The sequence below is a fragment of the Centrocercus urophasianus genome, unplaced genomic scaffold (assembly GCF_019232065.1).
Source record: "Centrocercus urophasianus isolate 14NV4802_14NV808 unplaced genomic scaffold, USGS_Curo_1.0 seq_30, whole genome shotgun sequence".
Classification (NCBI taxonomy): Eukaryota; Metazoa; Chordata; class Aves; order Galliformes; family Phasianidae; genus Centrocercus; species Centrocercus urophasianus.
Window position 1 is genome coordinate 6230479 of NW_024884867.1, and position 16570 is coordinate 6247048.

Genomic DNA, 16570 nt, shown 5'->3' on the forward strand with positions numbered 1-16570 from the left:
GGAATGATTTTCCAAAAGCCAAGCACTCCCAGGAAGCTTTTGTTAACCAGCTGAAGGCTGGAACAGTGTGGGAACTTCACATTGGTTGAAAGAAACTTGGAGTCTCTGACACTGTTCGTTGCTTTTTGTACCATAAGAAATAAATGGCTGAGGAGCAGTGCTTATGAACTGCTTGCTGGCTTAAGTGAACACCCAGATATAAGGCTTGTGAGAAGTGGGTGACATGAGCACGAGAGAGGAAGAGACACAACTTAGGAAGCATCAGAACACAAATAGATTAATGATGAGACTCCATTATTCAAAAACAATGTCCTTAAAACATCCTGTATGTATGTACAGTTTGAGGGTTGTACAACAGGGTTTCTTTAGCACTCTCCTCTTGAATTTGCCCTTTCAGATGGGAGAACAAAGATGTGTATGCTGCTGCAATCAGGAACTTGAGAATGTGTGAGCTGCAGACTCCGGAGTGCATGACTGCAGTGCGTGCTGGGCTTGGGTCCATCATTCCCCTGCAGCTTCTGACCACGCTCTCCCCTCTTGAGATGGAGCTGAGGACATGTGGGCTTCCATACATCAACCTGGAGTTTCTCAAGGTGTGAAAAACTCTCTATAAAATCTAAAATTCGTGTGCAGTGTGACATATTCTCAACCAAGAGTATTAGCAGTGTTTGCTATTCTCACACAGCAGCAGCAATGAACTGCACCAGTCCTGCTTGTGAAACAGGAGTGACGTACACCACCAGACTAGGATAAGCCTGTTAGAAAAGCTGATGGGTTGAAAAGATAGGAAACTGCTTATATTAATGGTCTGCCATGGTTGGAATTTGTAATGATTTTGAAAAGGCTGAAGACCCTGGGGTGGGAGGCGTAGATAGCATCACCTTGTGTTGTCTTAGTGTAGGTGGGGAAGATTTATTGAGGGAGAAGACAGCAGCAATGGCCGTGGTGCTTTGTCTCTAGGCACACACCATGTACCAGGTGGGACTGATGGAAACTGATCAGCACATTGAGTTTTTCTGGAGCGCGCTGGAGATGTTCACCCAGGAGGAGCTCTGCAAGTTCATAAAGTTTGCCTGCAACCAGGAGCGAATCCCCTTCACGTGTCCTTGCAAGGACGGGGGTCCTGACACCGCCCACGTCCCGCCTTACCCCATGAAAATAGCCCCCCCCGACGGAGCTGCAGGTGGGTTTGTCTGCTGTCTCTTACAGCTCTGTTCTGCTTACAGTTCTGCTTACGTCACGATCATAGTTCTCAGCCTTTTTTAATTAAAGAGCCATCTAAAGTGCAAATAATTGCTGCAAGAGGCATTTAACTGTGGCTGTAAGAAAAGATGACCTGCTTTTAAAACACGTAATTCTGCAAAAGTTATAATGAAAATTTGAACTGCTTCACACATCTTTAGTCTCTAGAAGGCAGGTATTTGTCCTGTATGCATTTAAAGCAATAGAACCATCAGAAAATCAGCCTCAGAACTGTGTGGAGGTACAGCACTCCTTCAGCTTCCAGAGGATCCGTTAAGGAGAATTTTGTTCTTTTGATATTTGTTAGCATCAAGCAGAGGGAGGGATGCTTTTGGGGAACAAGGCAAAAAGCAGCAGGTGCATTCAGACTCCTGGCACTTCTTTCCCCTCAGGTTCTCCGGACTCTCGGTACATCCGTGTGGAAACGTGCATGTTCATGATCAAGCTTCCTCAGTACTCATCCCTGGACATCATGCTGGAGAAGCTCCGATACGCCATCCACTACCGGGAGGATCCCCTCAGTGGCTGAGCAGGATGGGGGATGCCTCGAGGTGGCCCTGGATTGTTTCATGACTGCTAATGTTGGAAACCCTTCCATTCGCATAAAGACACCTCCTGTAACACTGTGTGATGGCTGGAGGTTAATTTATTTTGTGAACTTTCGTTCCCGTTACGATTATTACTGGAAGACTTACATTTTGTATTTGTAGATTTTGTGGTGGACTGGTTATTTTGCTTCCTTGTTTGTGGAATATTTGTAGGATAGTTTAGTAAAGACCAGTTTGTGTATAATTTAATTTTGAAAACCTTGAAACATGTACATTTCTAATTTTCTAATTCAGAATGCTATTACTCACGCAAACACAACTAAGTGAGGATGTTCTGAGGCTGAGAGAATTCCGAGATAAAGGCTCATAGATCTCTCTCCTGTGAACCATTTCTGAATACAGTGAAGGAATCTGGTGTGGGAGCAGATTGCTGCTGGCTGCCAGCCAGAGCTGGGCACAGCGCTGCCTCTCTCCCAGCTGCAGGACACGCAGGGCTTCTGGCACTTCTTGGGTTTTAGAGCAGAAAACACGCTGCCAAAATGCATGTTTACATTTCCACCATTTTCTTGTAACTTTTTAACTTTAAGCAAGCACACAGGTAGCTGCCACAATTCACGTGGGGTTTCAGCTTTACTCTTCTGATTAGGAAAGTTTATAAGTGAAAGAACCACGAAAAGGAACATAACTCAGCGGCGTTCTTGCCCTAGATGTTCTTGAATGTCTGCTTTGCTTAGTAACAAATAATTTCTTCATTGTAATTAAAATATTAGCAGAAACAAAATGGCTTCTCTCTGTATGGCTTAAGATATGAGCTTACAATCTGTGACTTTATCCTCTTTCCAAACAAGCTTTCAGAATAATCGGAGAATCACAGTCAGACTCGGAGCAGCCCAGGTTGGAGGAACCTCCTGCCCTGCTGCGGGGACGGGGAGCCTGGCTGAGATGTCCTGTGCCCTGGCCATCCACTGCTGAGGATGCTGCTGTGCCTTGGGGGAAGTTGTACCAGTGAGTGATTGTTCTCACTGTAAAATATTCTTTTCTCGTATCAAGATGAAACCTCTCACAGTGCAGCTGGTACCTGCTGTCCCAGCCCTCTCCATGTGGCTCCTTCTGAGGAGAGCCTCTACCTCTCTACAGCCACCCTTTCAGTACTGGCATAGTGGAGAGGTCTTGCCTGAGTCTCCTCTGGGCTGAGAAGACCTGACTCCTTTGGGCTCTCCTCTAAGGCAGGATCTTCAGCCCTCTGATGGTCTTTGTGGACCAACTTTGCACCCTTTCCAGTCCGTCCTCATCTGTTGTGACTTACGGAGACCAGAGCTGGGCACAGTACTGCAGAGTGGCCTGATGAGCACTGAGTGAAACTCATAACTCATTTGTACTCAAAAGTGATTGATCTCTGAGAGCAAGTTATCCTAGAAACGTGACACTTGAAAGGAGTACGAGGTGAGGGGCAAGGCACAAAGTTGCTTGTTTGGAAGGTAGAGCTTCTATTGTATAATCACAGATCTTGGTAGGTTATGGAGAGAGAACGGTTCTCGAAGCTTCGGTGTGTCACCAGGTGTGTTCTGCAGTGGTTCCAAAACAGCCCATCAACGTGCACATCTACCTTTGCTCATGTAAAAACAGCATAGCACTTAATGGGTGCATTTAAAATTAAGGCACTGCTTTGTTAATCACGTCGAGCCAGACCCAAGTGAGAATTACCTGCGTGCTGAGGAACTGAAGAGAACACACTGAAATTACTGCTGTGCTACTCGGCTCGGTGCTATCTGTAAGTTAAGTGCCAGTACTGAGCTACAAGTTATTTATTTTTCTTCCGATGTGCTTGGTGCACATCAACCACATGAGAGGTCGATGATGGTGTGTGTAACTGTGCTTCAAGGTGGGTATTATTTGTCTCTTTAGAAGACAGCATACACTAATTTGACTTGTCAGTGGTAATGGGAATTGAAAAAGCTGTATTTATTGTACATTACTGTGAATATTGGGAATGATGAGTGTGTGGTACTGGAAAGATAATGTGCGAGTAAGAGAGAAAAAGCCTAAACAAGTGTGTACATTCTTGTTCTTCTGTGAGCGAATGGAAAAATGTGTGTGCAACAGTTGTAGGATAGTTGATGGCATACAGTCTCCAACTCCTGTGGTTAGGAAAGCTGTGTTCCCTTCTATGGCGTATGTCCCTTTTCAAAGGAACAGATACATGTAAGAATATTTACTCCTGAATCTTGTCCATTTCCTGGTAGAAGCATACATGTAGCTGAGAAATTAGTCAGAATAAAGACGAACTCACTGAGCTTATGGTGATCAAGGGGAAAACTGAGCAGAACAAATGGCTGGAGCTATTTTGCTCCCATTTCAGATGTGCATTCTCAGGCAGGTGCCACAATGAATTGTGAAGAGCATCATCTGACTTTCATGACAGAACTGTTGTTGCTGACAATGAGATGTTTGGAGTTTCTTTCTGATGATTGAATTGCAATTTCTGTGTTGGTTTTAAATCTCCCATTTCAGGCCCTCAGTACTTCAAGTGGACTTGCAAATACCTCACGTGCAGGTGTTTGAGAACTCGGTATGCCAATGGTTCCCAAGGCTCTGATTACAGCTGTAAGATAACTGCTGCTATTGTCTGTCTTCTCCTTCCAAAGAGCACATTTGAAAGGAACATATCTGCATCTTGGCCCTGAAAAGTCTGCTGTAAAGTTACTTGATACGTATTTATTACAATTAATTATTTATGAATACAAATACCAAACTTAATCAATGCTGTTTACACCTTGCTGTGTAAATGAAGCTTCTTATAAAGGAAAATTGTCACATGAATAAATAACCTTCACTGACTCTGTTTTTTTTCTGAAGAATGGTGTAAACCCTTCAAGAGGACAAGTTCTTTGTTTTTAAGTTACTAGGAGGGAAGTGCTGCAGTGGTTTAACCGTAGCACAAATGGCCTTTTAATTAAAGCTTTTCTAATCATCATTACTTTCTTGTGCTTTAAATGAACTTGAGATTGTCTGTAATAGGCTTGTTTGTCAAAACAAAGATTGGTTTGTGATTTTTTTTATATATACTCAGAATGTAAAGTTATACTAAACAATGGAAAAACTCTGAAGCTGGGTATTAGTTCTAGCTTGGTGTCTGTCCATCTTGGTACCGTACACAGCATTAACCTGTTAAGTGCTCTTGGCCATACAGTGTACACTTGCATAAAGGAGATTCTTAACATCCCTCTAGCTGTATTGTGTCCTTATTTGGGGCTGGAAATTAAAGTAATCCTCCAATGATGATGCTGCCTTCGTGATGAGGATTAGAACTACTAGAAATGAAGTTGTAGGCTTTCTGCTTTGAAGTCCACTTTTATAGGTTAATTGACTGTAATTTGTATTTACTTTCACCAGAAATGTAAGTATTTCATACAAAAGGTAAAGTAAAATGATGGCTATTATTTCTTAAGCATGAGAAATAGTGCGGTACATGATGTCAGCTCCATAGTTTCTTTCCTTTCTTCCTGCTGTTTGAACCAAGGCACCCTATAACCTTTCTCACACAACAGAAGAGCCAGCTTAGCTTCCTTTATCTTAGCAGTTTTCACCAGAAATGCCAGTGCAAGGTTGGTTACCACCTGTTTTTAATACCTTTCTTCTGTATAAATAAATGCTTACAGGTGGTGGAAGTGTTCATAACATGTCTTTGTTTTAGAACTGAGACCACTTCAGCCACCTTTAGTCTTCTCTCTTGCATGCTACTGCTGCCCTGCCCTACAGCAGCACCTAATTACTGCTGCTAATACCAACTGCTGTGCACAGTTAATGACTGTGGGCTTCAGACTAAAACTATTTTCTAAGGCCTGCCTACTGCAGTCTGGTGCATCACCACCTCCCTTACGCTGTGCCAAACAGAAGGGATGCTAGCAGCTCTCATAAAGCACGTTGACAAAGCCCTGCAGATAATACTCATAGGACATAAATTGATGAATGGGCATCGTTAAGCCTGTGGTGATAAAACTTACTGCAGAAGGGTTTGCAGATGCTCTGTGAGGGTGTAATACCACTTAATTTAAGATTTTCAGTGCGCGGTGTTTCAGGATAACATTAGGTAAATTTATTACAAGGAGTTTTAAAAAGCATTGACTAATACAGCATTAAAAAGCATTTTACCACACAATCCTGGGATTAGAGCTCATCCACTAAAGAAGTCATGATCCCCCCCCTGCCCTCAGCCCTTCAGGTAACAAACTGGAATGTGCAGCTGCCTTCTGTGCTGTGGGGTCCATCCAGATCTGCTACGGTACAAGAGGAAGCTGCAAGGTAGCAGTAGCACCCTGTCCCCCTCTTCTAGCTGCTCACTACTCCAAACAGCTAGATTCAACGTGCCCACAGACCAGCCCCCCTCACAGCACTGGGTGTTCCCCAATACACCAGCACAGAGCATTGCACAGAGGGCTCTGACAAGATACTGCTTCCTCCTTGTTCCCCACCTCATCCTGGCTGAGAGCTTGCCTTGCTTTTCTTCATAGCATTGCTGCCTTCAGAATAACTAGCACTGTGCAAGCAGGAAACATGCCTAGAGATGAGTATGACAAAAGAAATTCTCTTCAGTGGATGCTGCAAAAAGCTAGTACGGAAACAGGGATGATGTGATGAAGCATATGAGCAAATACATATTTTTAGGAAGTGTTGATCACAGAAGTAGAAACCTGTAGTATACACTCACAAATTGAAAAATACATATATAAAATGATAACTGCCCATAAAAATTTAAATTCATATAAAGTTTTCAATGACATGGCAATACAGCAATTACTTGCTTTTGGATAAATAAGTACTAGAGTGCATAGTGGAGCGCGTAGAGTGCTAGATAAGTTTTTCATATGTGGTGGATCACTCTTCCTCTGGGTAGCCAGACTCAGGACCCTGGGGCTTTGCCTAAAAAGGAGGGGGGATTAAAAAAAAAAAAAAAAAAAAAAAAAAAAAAAAGCTGCTTTCAAAAGTTCTTAGCTAACGAACTATTGATAAAAACCTTGCTGAAGCAGGAAGGACTGCAAGTAGCTCATCATCCCGACAACAGTCATCACAAAACCAGGCAAATGTATCCATCTCACCTAGGCACCGACTGGAAGGCTAACTGCTAGGAAACATTTGCTCTTCCTAAGCAATCCCATTCAGCAGAATGAGCCAAGCAAGCAGCAAACAATTCAGGAGCACCTAAACGCTTTCTAACATTCATACACTGGAAGACAGGAGAGCTATCTGTTGTACTCTGAAGCAGTGCAGGACATAGAGCAAAGCACCAACCTCCTATCAGGTTCTGGCTGCCTTACCTTCACCTTCCTGTTCCTGAAGCCAACTGGAACATCTGACATCCCTGGATTCCTTCCTCCTTCACTTCTGATGCTGTAGAAGAAAAGCAGGGATGCTTTCAGATGAAGCAAGTCTACTGACTGCAGCCCTGTCACTGCTGAATAAGCAGTCCCTCCACAGGGGAAGTTTAGAAGCTCTAGGAGGAAGCCCTGCATTCCTCTGACTCTGAAGGCAGTTGTAGCAGAAGAGCCGACCCCTCTGCTCAATTGCCCTTAGGCATTTCAGTAACACACATGTACAGTAGATTCAAAAAAAGACCACATGTGATTCAGCCTACTGATAATTCAAGGTAGATTAGGCAGCAAAGAAAGTAAGTGTTGAGTCACAAAGGCACTATGATTTCTGCCTTTCAGCAGCACAGTTCCCTCACTGTTGAGGGCAGGCCTAGAGCAGCCACTGGACACTAAAGGCCACACCTCAGCATGCAAGGCAGTACCTTGGTTGGACTGGAGAAGTTCTGGACAAGCTGGATGTGAAGGTTTCTGAATGAAGGTTCTGAGTAGGTCTCACACGTGGTGTTGCCCCACCAGCAGGTTCACCTGCACCTCTGTTCTTCAGCCTCCCCTCATTACCAGCCACCTTCCTCGGCTTCCCTCTGGAGTTCAGGGCATCACCAGTTCTCATGGTACCAGAAGAGGTCAGTGGTGCATTCCTGCCATTTGCTGCATTACTCAGTGCCCTGTTTCCTCGAGCAGGACAATTGAGCCTCTGCTGCCTGAAGCCTTCTATGCACCGAGGAGAAACATCTCCTGAGGGAAAATAACAAAGGGGAACTTAATAGGAAAGTAAACGCAACATCCATCCAGATAGAACCACACCTAACTTCCATTCAAGCAGTATAGGACTTCAAAGAAGAAATTTCTCAGCATACTGTATTTCAGACATTTACTCTTTCTTGCACAGAACTAGAACAATGGTAGAAGGTAAAATGCTTACATTTTGGAGACAGAAAAGGCTAAGAACATCTATTCAGCTCGGAACGCAAACAATGTCCCTGCAAGTGAAAAGGAAAGCAACACACCAAGTCTATTTTGCCCACACCTTGATGCCTGATTCGCCTCCGAGCGAGCTCTGGTGATTCTCTTCTCTCTCTGTTGTCTCGAGGAGATGGTGGCTGCTGTGATGGAAAGTTGTCTGCTGGGTTGGCTGTGGCTGGGCGCAAGTCACATTGATCCTAAAGCAAACCATTAATTTGAGCATTGAATGACAGCCATTCAAATTTATTCTTGTAAAAACATTGCAAAGCATTGCCCTTCAAGAAGATTAAGGTTATTAGGGATTTGTTTTTTAGAAGAGGCAGATACTGGCTTGCTGACCCCCACTTTCTCTTACACACACAACCTAGGAATAGTTACTATCACAGGCCCTAAGGAAAGAAATGCAACTGCCATCACCAGCCAGAGCTGCTAAACACAGCCACCCTGTGGTAAACACAGCACCTGGGGTACTACTGCCAGCCAACCAACAAACACTGTTCTGCCTCACACATAGAGATCACTACAGAGCAAGTGTCAAGCATGTGGCAAGCAGCCCTGAACTACTGTCCCTGTAAGTCTGATCAGGCTCCCAGTATCTCCCTGACAGCAGTTGCCTACCTCTTCCCTTACCTACACAGGTTACAGCTTTGTGCTCCACTCCCACCTCAGCTGTGATTCACACAGCCTGGTTTCAGTGTGACTCCAACATTCATATTGTGTAATCTCATGGCCCTTTCTTTAGTTTTCACTGAAGAACTTTTAAAGCAATTGTTCTTTTTTTCCCCACTAGGAGCCCCAGCATACCACAACAGCTTAGCTGTTACCAATAGGGTTTATTTAGGAAGGTCTGATAGAGGGAACAGTTACAGGGGTTCCACTCCAGCAGGACACAGAACTTGGCAAACTTCTTGAACTAGATGTAACAGCACAGATTGAGCTCTGTTTATTACCTGATGATGGAAAAGTATCTCCTCTTCTAGTTGGATGCCACAAAATTCACAGGGAATGATAATGTTTCCTTCTTCCTGGACAGCTGGGTACCAGGATGAATAATCAGACCTACAGCTGTTGTACTCAACATCCTGCAGACTGTCATGTTTTTGTGGATCCAGAGAACTTCTTTTACTGAAGGAGGCAAAGGCACTTGCTGGGTTACAACCTGTCTGTTAAGCAAGTGACACAGAAAAGTCAGCTATCTCATTTAGCACACACCAGTTTTAAAATTAATGCTGAACAAAGATAAAATTACTAGATTTTAACTGCATCACTGAGCAAACACTGCACCTTTGTTTGGTCACAGTAACAAACAAGTCTTAACTGCAAGCTCCTAGATACAATACAAAGAGGTACTAAACCTGATGAAGAATCAGATCTTCAGCAGGGTAGAGCTCCTCACAAAACTCACACGGCAACATGATCTCATCACCTGCAAAGCAATAATGGTTATATCCTCTACCATAAACAGCCTGGCTGCATTTGGATCAACTTAGATTCAAAATTGCTAAGCAGTCAACTCCTGTTCTGTAGCACAGAACAGCACCCAAAGCAAAAGCTAAGGTAATAGTTACTGTAATCCCACTTGTTGAGTTTTGCAAGTAAATCCATATCACCCAGAGAGAGAACAACGTTTTGGGGTCAGTGGTTTGGTACAAAAGCCTATTAAAGTCTCAGATAAATCCCTTCGTACCATTTTCCCTTTCAAGTTAAATTGACACTTCAGGTCTCTTGCAGACATTGAATAAACATGATGGGAAGGCAGGAAGGAAGTTTGTTGTTACAAATCCCAAACCACTGATGAGCACAGTGTTTTTTGTTTCTAAAGGTACACCAGTGTTTCATTTAGAGCTGAAGGCATTTTTTCATCCCTGGAATAATATCAGTACTTATCCTCGTGTCGTTCTAAACAGTTATGAGTTGAAAAGAATTTCTGGATGAACATATCAAGGTCAGAGCTCCACTACACCTTTTAATCCTTTCTCCCCTGCCATCTTGCCTTTACTTCTGTTCAAAGTGGTATTACTGGTTTTTTTGAGGGAACAGAAGACAAATTTCAAGGAAGAAATGGCATGCCTAAGCTATTATTAATTATTTAACAATTATTTAGAGGGAGTCTCAAAGAGCTTCACTTTGATCTACTTAGATGACCTTTGACACTCTGAATCCAAGAATCCTCTTTCTCAAACTTAAAAAAAACAACAACAACCAGCACTTATACTTACATTTAATGTGGCTTGAAGTGTTCAAAGACAGTAAAGAGTCATAAGGAAAGGTATTTGAGTTGTCTGTTTCATTGGGAAAGGAAGATGGCACAAACTCTTTGGCATAGTGGTTTTCCCAGGCGTCCCTGTGAATCTCTGCTGCAGTATTATTGCGAGGATTATTCTCATTCTGAAGGCTAAGAGCCAACATGTGGTCTAAATTGGCATTCTGCTCTTCGTAAAGTGAATTAGTGCTTTTATTTCTCTCCAGCTGCTCCAGTCCATACTCTTCAAAAGATGAATATAAATTTTAGGTAATGTTAAACCTACAACAATTACTTAAGCACATTATTGTAGTTCACCAAGAGGGTTTCACATGTGGACACTCGTGGAGTTCATTATTTCAAAGCCTAGGAAACTCCCTGTATCAAATTGGGAAGAAGGAAAACATTCATCCTATTTTTGTTTGTAACAATAAAAAAAAGAGGAAAAAGAAAAGAAAAAGTTGTTCCTCTTACACAAGCATTATCAAGTAAAGAAGTTCTGTATCCTACCTTATGAACAAGGTTCAATTCTAATACTGTCATCTACTCCTTCCTGAAGGCTGGAACTTTTCAGCCTTGACTCTTTAATATATGAGTAGGAAAACTAATTTCTTTTAACGATACTACATTGACAAATGGGGATTATACACATACAGACGAAGATGACAAAATATTTCCTGGTAGTAGAGTTATACATAAAAACAAGCAAACAACAACAGCAACAACAAAAAACACAGCTTCAAAACAGGGCCCAAGGTTGAACTGATGATCTCTAGAGGAAGGCTAACTCCTCCCCATGCTGGCATATTTCAAATACCTCCAGCATGTCATTCCTCTCAATTATATGAGAACTTTAAAGAAAACTTACACATGTATGAAAATCTTATTATGAACATTCTTTAGAATTCAGTACAAGTGTACAAGTTACAGTTCTCCAAGCATTTAGCTTCATTAACTAACCCCAGAAGTTGTTTCTGCAAGCCAGGCAGTCTTTTATGGCAAAGACTGTAATGTAGTACTTTGCAGTGTCAAACCCTTCGAGTGGCCCCCAACAGAAAGCAGACACACGTTCAGCACAGAGCTCATGGAAAGGGCATGTCTTAAATGTGACACGACCCTCTGCACGTGGAGGTGGGAGATTAGAGGCTTATGAGCAAGCAGGGCATTTATAATAGTCTCAGCTATGTCCAGACAGGCTGTTACTGCAGAAATGCTCAGCACTGCATAGGTGAACCACATACAGATCTTACCTAGCCTTCTACTTAAAGGAAGAGTGCAGTTGCTAAATAAAAATCAAAAGAATTTGAAGTGAGCAAACAATTCCAGTGTCCTTCTTAAGGTAGATACTTGTCGAGGTGATGGCACAGGCAACGTACTGGGCTTTCGTCACACCAGGTCCCTCAGCAGTTCTCTATTTAGGTTCATACTTTCGCAGCCCTGTTCCACATAGTGCCATACTTATTGCCTCTAAGCTTTTCTTAGTCAGTTCCACATAAATCTTTTACTTGGATCACTCGGCTAACAATAGATTCAAAATGAGTTATTACTTTCATCTCTACCTTACCTTGATTTTGATTTCTTTGTGTTCTCGAAACATTTCTTCTGCTCATGTCCTTAAGTGCTCCGTCTCCTACGCAGCCGCTATAGATCTGCCTTTCTGGTGCCCTGGGCATCCTCCACAAAGGCCCAGCACAGTTATCTGATCTTAGCTGGTTTCTAATCTCTCGCAGGGCATGCAGACCTGCACCCTCTCCCTCAAAGCGAGGCACTGTTTTGTTTACTCGCTTCACCTCTTTCCCACAGACTTGGGGATGCTCCTTTAGATCTTTTACCATTACGTTAAGGCCACAACCACTGCACATCTCAGTCCTAGCTCCACAGTAACTTTCATGATCCTGAAGCTTATTGAATGTAAGCTGGATGTCACAGTGCTGGCAGACTGCAGGACGCAAAGGGCACGCCAGTGTCTAAAAAAAGAAGAAGGGATTATTCTTCACACACGGAAGACAGAGGCAAAGGTAGATGGAGGTTCTCACTTTACTTAAGTTGAGCTTGCTATTGTTTCTCTAGTGAGATACAAAGCTACACTGAAGAGCAGCCTGAAATAAAATACTATACAAGAAACATAAGAACGATACATTGTGTAACCTGTGTAGTCAGAAAGCTGTCAGCTGAAGCACTACTAGTGTCCAAAACATTCCTTTTAAATCTGTAATGCTTTAACAGCTGGTTCACACAGTGCTTCTTAAAGTTAGTTTTTAAGAAGCATTCTTCACAGCCACATTTAGGCACTGCTAAAAGACATATTAGTGTGTGCTATACCAGGGAGCAGACTTGCAGCACATTTTCAACTCGCTCTTCACCCTACACTGAAGCTAAATATATATATAATACTTGTTATAATTGAAGATGCTGCAATAACACATCACCACTTTGTAAACACAAGTACTTCACAAACTTCCAGCATAAACTACTTGCAGTGTTTCAGACTGGGTGTATCTTCAAAGAAAAAACTGTTTTATTTCCTCATCAATGAGCAGATCTGCATGGCACTTCCAGAGTCTTTCACTGAGCCCCAAGGAAAATAAATAAAGGAATTTATAACAAGGTTGGCTGTGGCAGCAGAGAACTGCATTCCAGAACCCAATAAATCCCTCTGTGCTCCAGGGTAGTTTATTTCACAAGGTTTTTTAAAGATGTCTGTTTGGACACAAGTTATTAAAACTCATAACAATAGCAGCAGATACAAAAATGAATAACATTAACTGATTTTTTTTTTTTTTTTTTTTTTTTTTTGAGTTAATAATTGTATTCTGTACTTCTGAGGTCCTTTGCCACTTTTCATCTTGATCACTAACAAGAATCAAATTACTAATTATCATAGATAATGCTTTGATAGGAGGGCTTGAGCAAGCAGTTTCCCACAACTTCTTTCATAGAACTTGAATTTAGAAAGCATTAAATAAAAGGGATGCAGACTGGAATCCAGGTCTTGGCTGACAGAAGGACTCAAGGAACAGCACTTGGAAATGCCATGCAGAATCTCCCAAGTGTGTATAAATATAAGGTACACCAACCTCGTGATCCTCCAAGAGGCTTTTTTCAACCTTCATACTGCACTTGCAGGTAACCTACAATAAACAGACCTCATTAGATCAGATGTCACAGAAATCAGCAACTTTAGGGGAGAAGTGTTGCCATCACCTGCACATGTTCAGAATCAACGTGGTTCTTCATCTCAGCCTTTGGGACTGATTCATTGCAGTAATGGCAGACTTCAAGATTTCTGCTACAGTGGATTTCGTGAATGGTGAAGTTAGCAGCAGGAATATCCTTTTTGCTATGAGAAAAATCACAGAGATCACTTCTCAGAAAACAACCTGACAACAATTTTAAGTAATCGTTTTTAAAGAAAAACTGCTAAGGCTTTCTACAATTTTCCTGTTTAGAGAGCCAAGGAAAGAGAAGAGACAAAGAAAAGACAAGCCCAACCAGTGTTCCTATGTAGTCACAATGCAATCTATATATATTGCAGAGCTCACAATTTATCTTAAGGCAGCCTGAAAGTTCAAGGTTGACCCATTTCTTCATGTGAAAGAAAAATATAACAGCATACACAAGTTATCATCAACTTCAACAGACTTATCTGAAAAAATAAAAATTTCCTCCCCAAAACAACTTGGCTCTAGCACTGTCCAGCACTGCTCTGCTTGGAAAAACCAAATAACCAACTCTGTTATGCCGGATCTTTACCTTCACTGCCTATTGCTTTGTGTCCTTCCCTGCCACAAAGTAAAAACACTGCAGGTACCAAGAAGTGAACACCTGGCCAAGCAGTGTGATCCAGCAGCAGCATGTGAACTGCATGTACTTCTGGCAAACAAACCAGACTAATGCTGAAAGAAACAGCTCAGATTTCAGTGTCTCTCTTAGAAAAAAAATGTGTGTTCAGCTGCTTATATTTAACATGCAACTTCTGAAAACCACATCATTATCAGTAGACATATGACCAATGCTGGAGCTCCTGAAGAAAGCTAGCTTATCAAAGAGACACAACTGCCACATCAACATGTATATACTGACTATTTTTACATCCCTGCCTCCTAAAAACGTGTGTCAAGAAAAGCTTTGAATCACATCCTCCGTGTCTACCTCACTGCAAATCAAGCTTTTGTTTTTACTGGACTGCTGTGGTAGCTGCCTGGTAATTCAGGAACTCAAGTAATGGTTGGGAAAACTTCGTTATAACCCATTAATACTTGGAGAAGGGGGAAAGGGGGAGGGGAAGAAAAACCCAACCGTTTCTAGAGAGAGTTGTTCGTTGACTCATAGCTTCTAACATTTCGTAGCACCCCAAGGCGATGTTACCACCCACCCCATCCCGCCGCCAGGTCTCGGCCCTTACCAGTTGCCACACGGCTGGGTCTGCACCTCCGTGACTGCAGCCATGGCCGCGCTCCGCTCGGGAATCGAAAGTGACAACACAGGCAGTTTCACTTCTGCTTGCTGGGGAGCCGCCCCCAACGGCTGCGCTCCCAGCAGCCGCCCCGGAGCTCTGCCTGGCACAGCACTTTGCGCTCAGCGATCCGCCCCGGGGCACCGCGCCTCAGCGGCGGCCGGCGGCTCCTTCTTTCAGCTCCGGACCGGAACAGTCTGCGCCTCCCGGGGACGGCAAGGAGAGCCCTGCTCACCGCAGCGGAGCGGGGAGGCGAAAAAGCGATGAGGGAAGCGGCCCGGCAGGAGTTAACGACCAAACGGCCCCGCACACCGCGCACCACAACCCGCCGACACCGGGCCCGGCCCCGCGCTTCCTACCGGCCTCTTCGCGCCCGCCCCCTTCGCCCCCCCCTTCCCCTATTGGCCAGCAGGGAGCCGTTCCGCGAGCCGATTGGGTGAGGCGGTTGCCGCTCAACGGTTAAACGGCCCTCTGCCCCGCTCGGCACCGATTGGCTGACGCAGACGTCACCGGGCAGCGGGGCGGTGCGGCCTGGGATGGGGCTGTGAGCGCGGGGCTCCGTCTGTTGTTTGTTTGTATTTCCTCCTCCAAGGAAAGCAGCTGCTTCCGGAAGCGCCCCAACCTGGGCCGGTCCACAGCTCCATCGGTGCTCGGAGCACCAGGTGTCCCCAGGGATGGGGCACCACCACCTCACTGTGCAGTGCCTCACTGCCCTCAGTGCAAACAACTTTTTTCTTCTACCCAGTACAAATCTCCCCTCTTTCAGTTTGAAACCGTGTCACCTTGTCCTGATTTCAAAAACCTTATCTCCTATTTATGCAGGAAAAGGTCCCACATCTTTACTGCGGTCTCAGGACACGCCTGGCAGCAGCCAAGCACAAGCACAGAGCTGCTGGGACTGAACGGTGTGCAGCTGCAGATGGTGCAGCGCAAAGTCAGCACTGACATGCAAGCCATCACAGCTAGGGCCCAGCTGGGCTCAGGCACTGCTTCCTAAGTAATGCCTCACCTTGCCTCTTCCAAAGCCAAAAGCAAACAAATGGGCATTGGCACAAAGGCAACCACGGCTCCTGACCTCTTGCCAAGACCGCTCTGCAATCCGCTTACAGCACAGCCCAGAAGCTGCTCACAAAGGACACACATGTGCTTGTGCTCAGGTTGTCCCACCCACACTTGGCCTGGCAGGGGGAAACTCAAAGCTATAAGCTGCAGAAAGCCCTCAACTGTGGGACTGAAGCAGAACCAGCCAGGGTAGGGTTATAAGAAAGGGACGGACTCTTCAGCACTGTCTGTTGTTATAAGACAAGGGGAAATGGTTTCAGACTAAAAAAGGGGAGATTTAGATTTGGATATAAGAAAGAAGTTGTTTACGATGGGGTGGTGAGGCAAGGCACAGGGTGCCCAGAGAGCTGGTGGTGCTCCATCTCTGCACACAGCCACGGTCAGAGGATGGGGCTGTGAGCACTGCTGGAGCTGTGGGTATTCCTGTGCACTGCAGGCAGTGGGAGCAGACGGCCTTTAAGAGCCCTTTCCAACTCAAACCATTCTACGATTGTATGAACGAAATAAAATCAATCTGACCCATCAGTGCTACACACTGGCGCTGTCTAGGTTAACATTCACATGTCACCAGGCGGTACCGAGGAACCAACGGCCACATCAACGCACCAGCCCAAGGACCCTCACACGGAGATGAGGGGAGCAAGTGCTCCCAGAGATATAAGACCCTAACTTAGCATAAAGCGACTAA

At 44.1% G+C, this 16570-nt stretch overlaps 2 protein-coding genes across 3 annotated transcripts in view; one reads left to right on the forward strand and one right to left on the reverse strand.

The window, feature by feature from the left end:
- The window catches only part of HECTD4 (HECT domain E3 ubiquitin protein ligase 4), a 66752-nt gene extending 61739 nt beyond the window's left edge, over nt 1-5013 (forward strand). For both annotated transcript variants that reach the window (XM_042829199.1, XM_042829200.1), the window contains exons 74-76: nt 398-593; nt 961-1183; nt 1635-5013. In XM_042829199.1, coding sequence (XP_042685133.1) covers nt 398-593; nt 961-1183; nt 1635-1771 — 556 coding nt within the window. In that variant the 3' untranslated portion in view covers nt 1772-5013. The remainder of the gene's footprint in view (nt 1-397; nt 594-960; nt 1184-1634) is intronic.
- A 1415-nt stretch (nt 5014-6428) lies between these two features.
- TRAFD1 (TRAF-type zinc finger domain containing 1) lies at nt 6429-15162 on the reverse strand. Its single transcript, XM_042829201.1, has 11 exons — nt 14770-15162; nt 13569-13704; nt 13442-13495; nt 11929-12331; nt 10342-10608; nt 9478-9548; nt 9073-9285; nt 8187-8319; nt 7582-7894; nt 7106-7178; nt 6429-6710 (listed from the first exon to the last, which is right to left on the reverse strand). The coding sequence occupies exons 1-11, from the start codon at nt 14811-14813 to the stop codon at nt 6666-6668; spliced, it is 1752 nt and encodes a 583-aa protein (XP_042685135.1). The 5' UTR covers nt 14814-15162; the 3' UTR covers nt 6429-6665.
- Nucleotides 15163-16570: the final 1408 nt, after the last annotated feature.

What these genes read in the sequence shown, in the direction of transcription:
- TRAFD1 (XM_042829201.1), bottom strand. Translation starts at nt 14,813, where the DNA reads ATGGCTGCAGTCACGGAGGTGCAGACCCAGCCGTGTGGCAACTG. An exon ending in GCCTCTTGGAGGATCACGAG is followed by an intron (nt 12,332 to 13,441) that starts GTTGGTGTACCT and finishes TTCTTTTTTTAG; the next exon opens with ACACTGGCGTGCCCTTTGCG. An exon ending in CACTTCAAGCCACATTAAAT is followed by an intron (nt 9,549 to 10,341) that starts GTAAGTATAAGT and finishes ATTGCTTTGCAG; the next exon opens with GTGATGAGATCATGTTGCCG.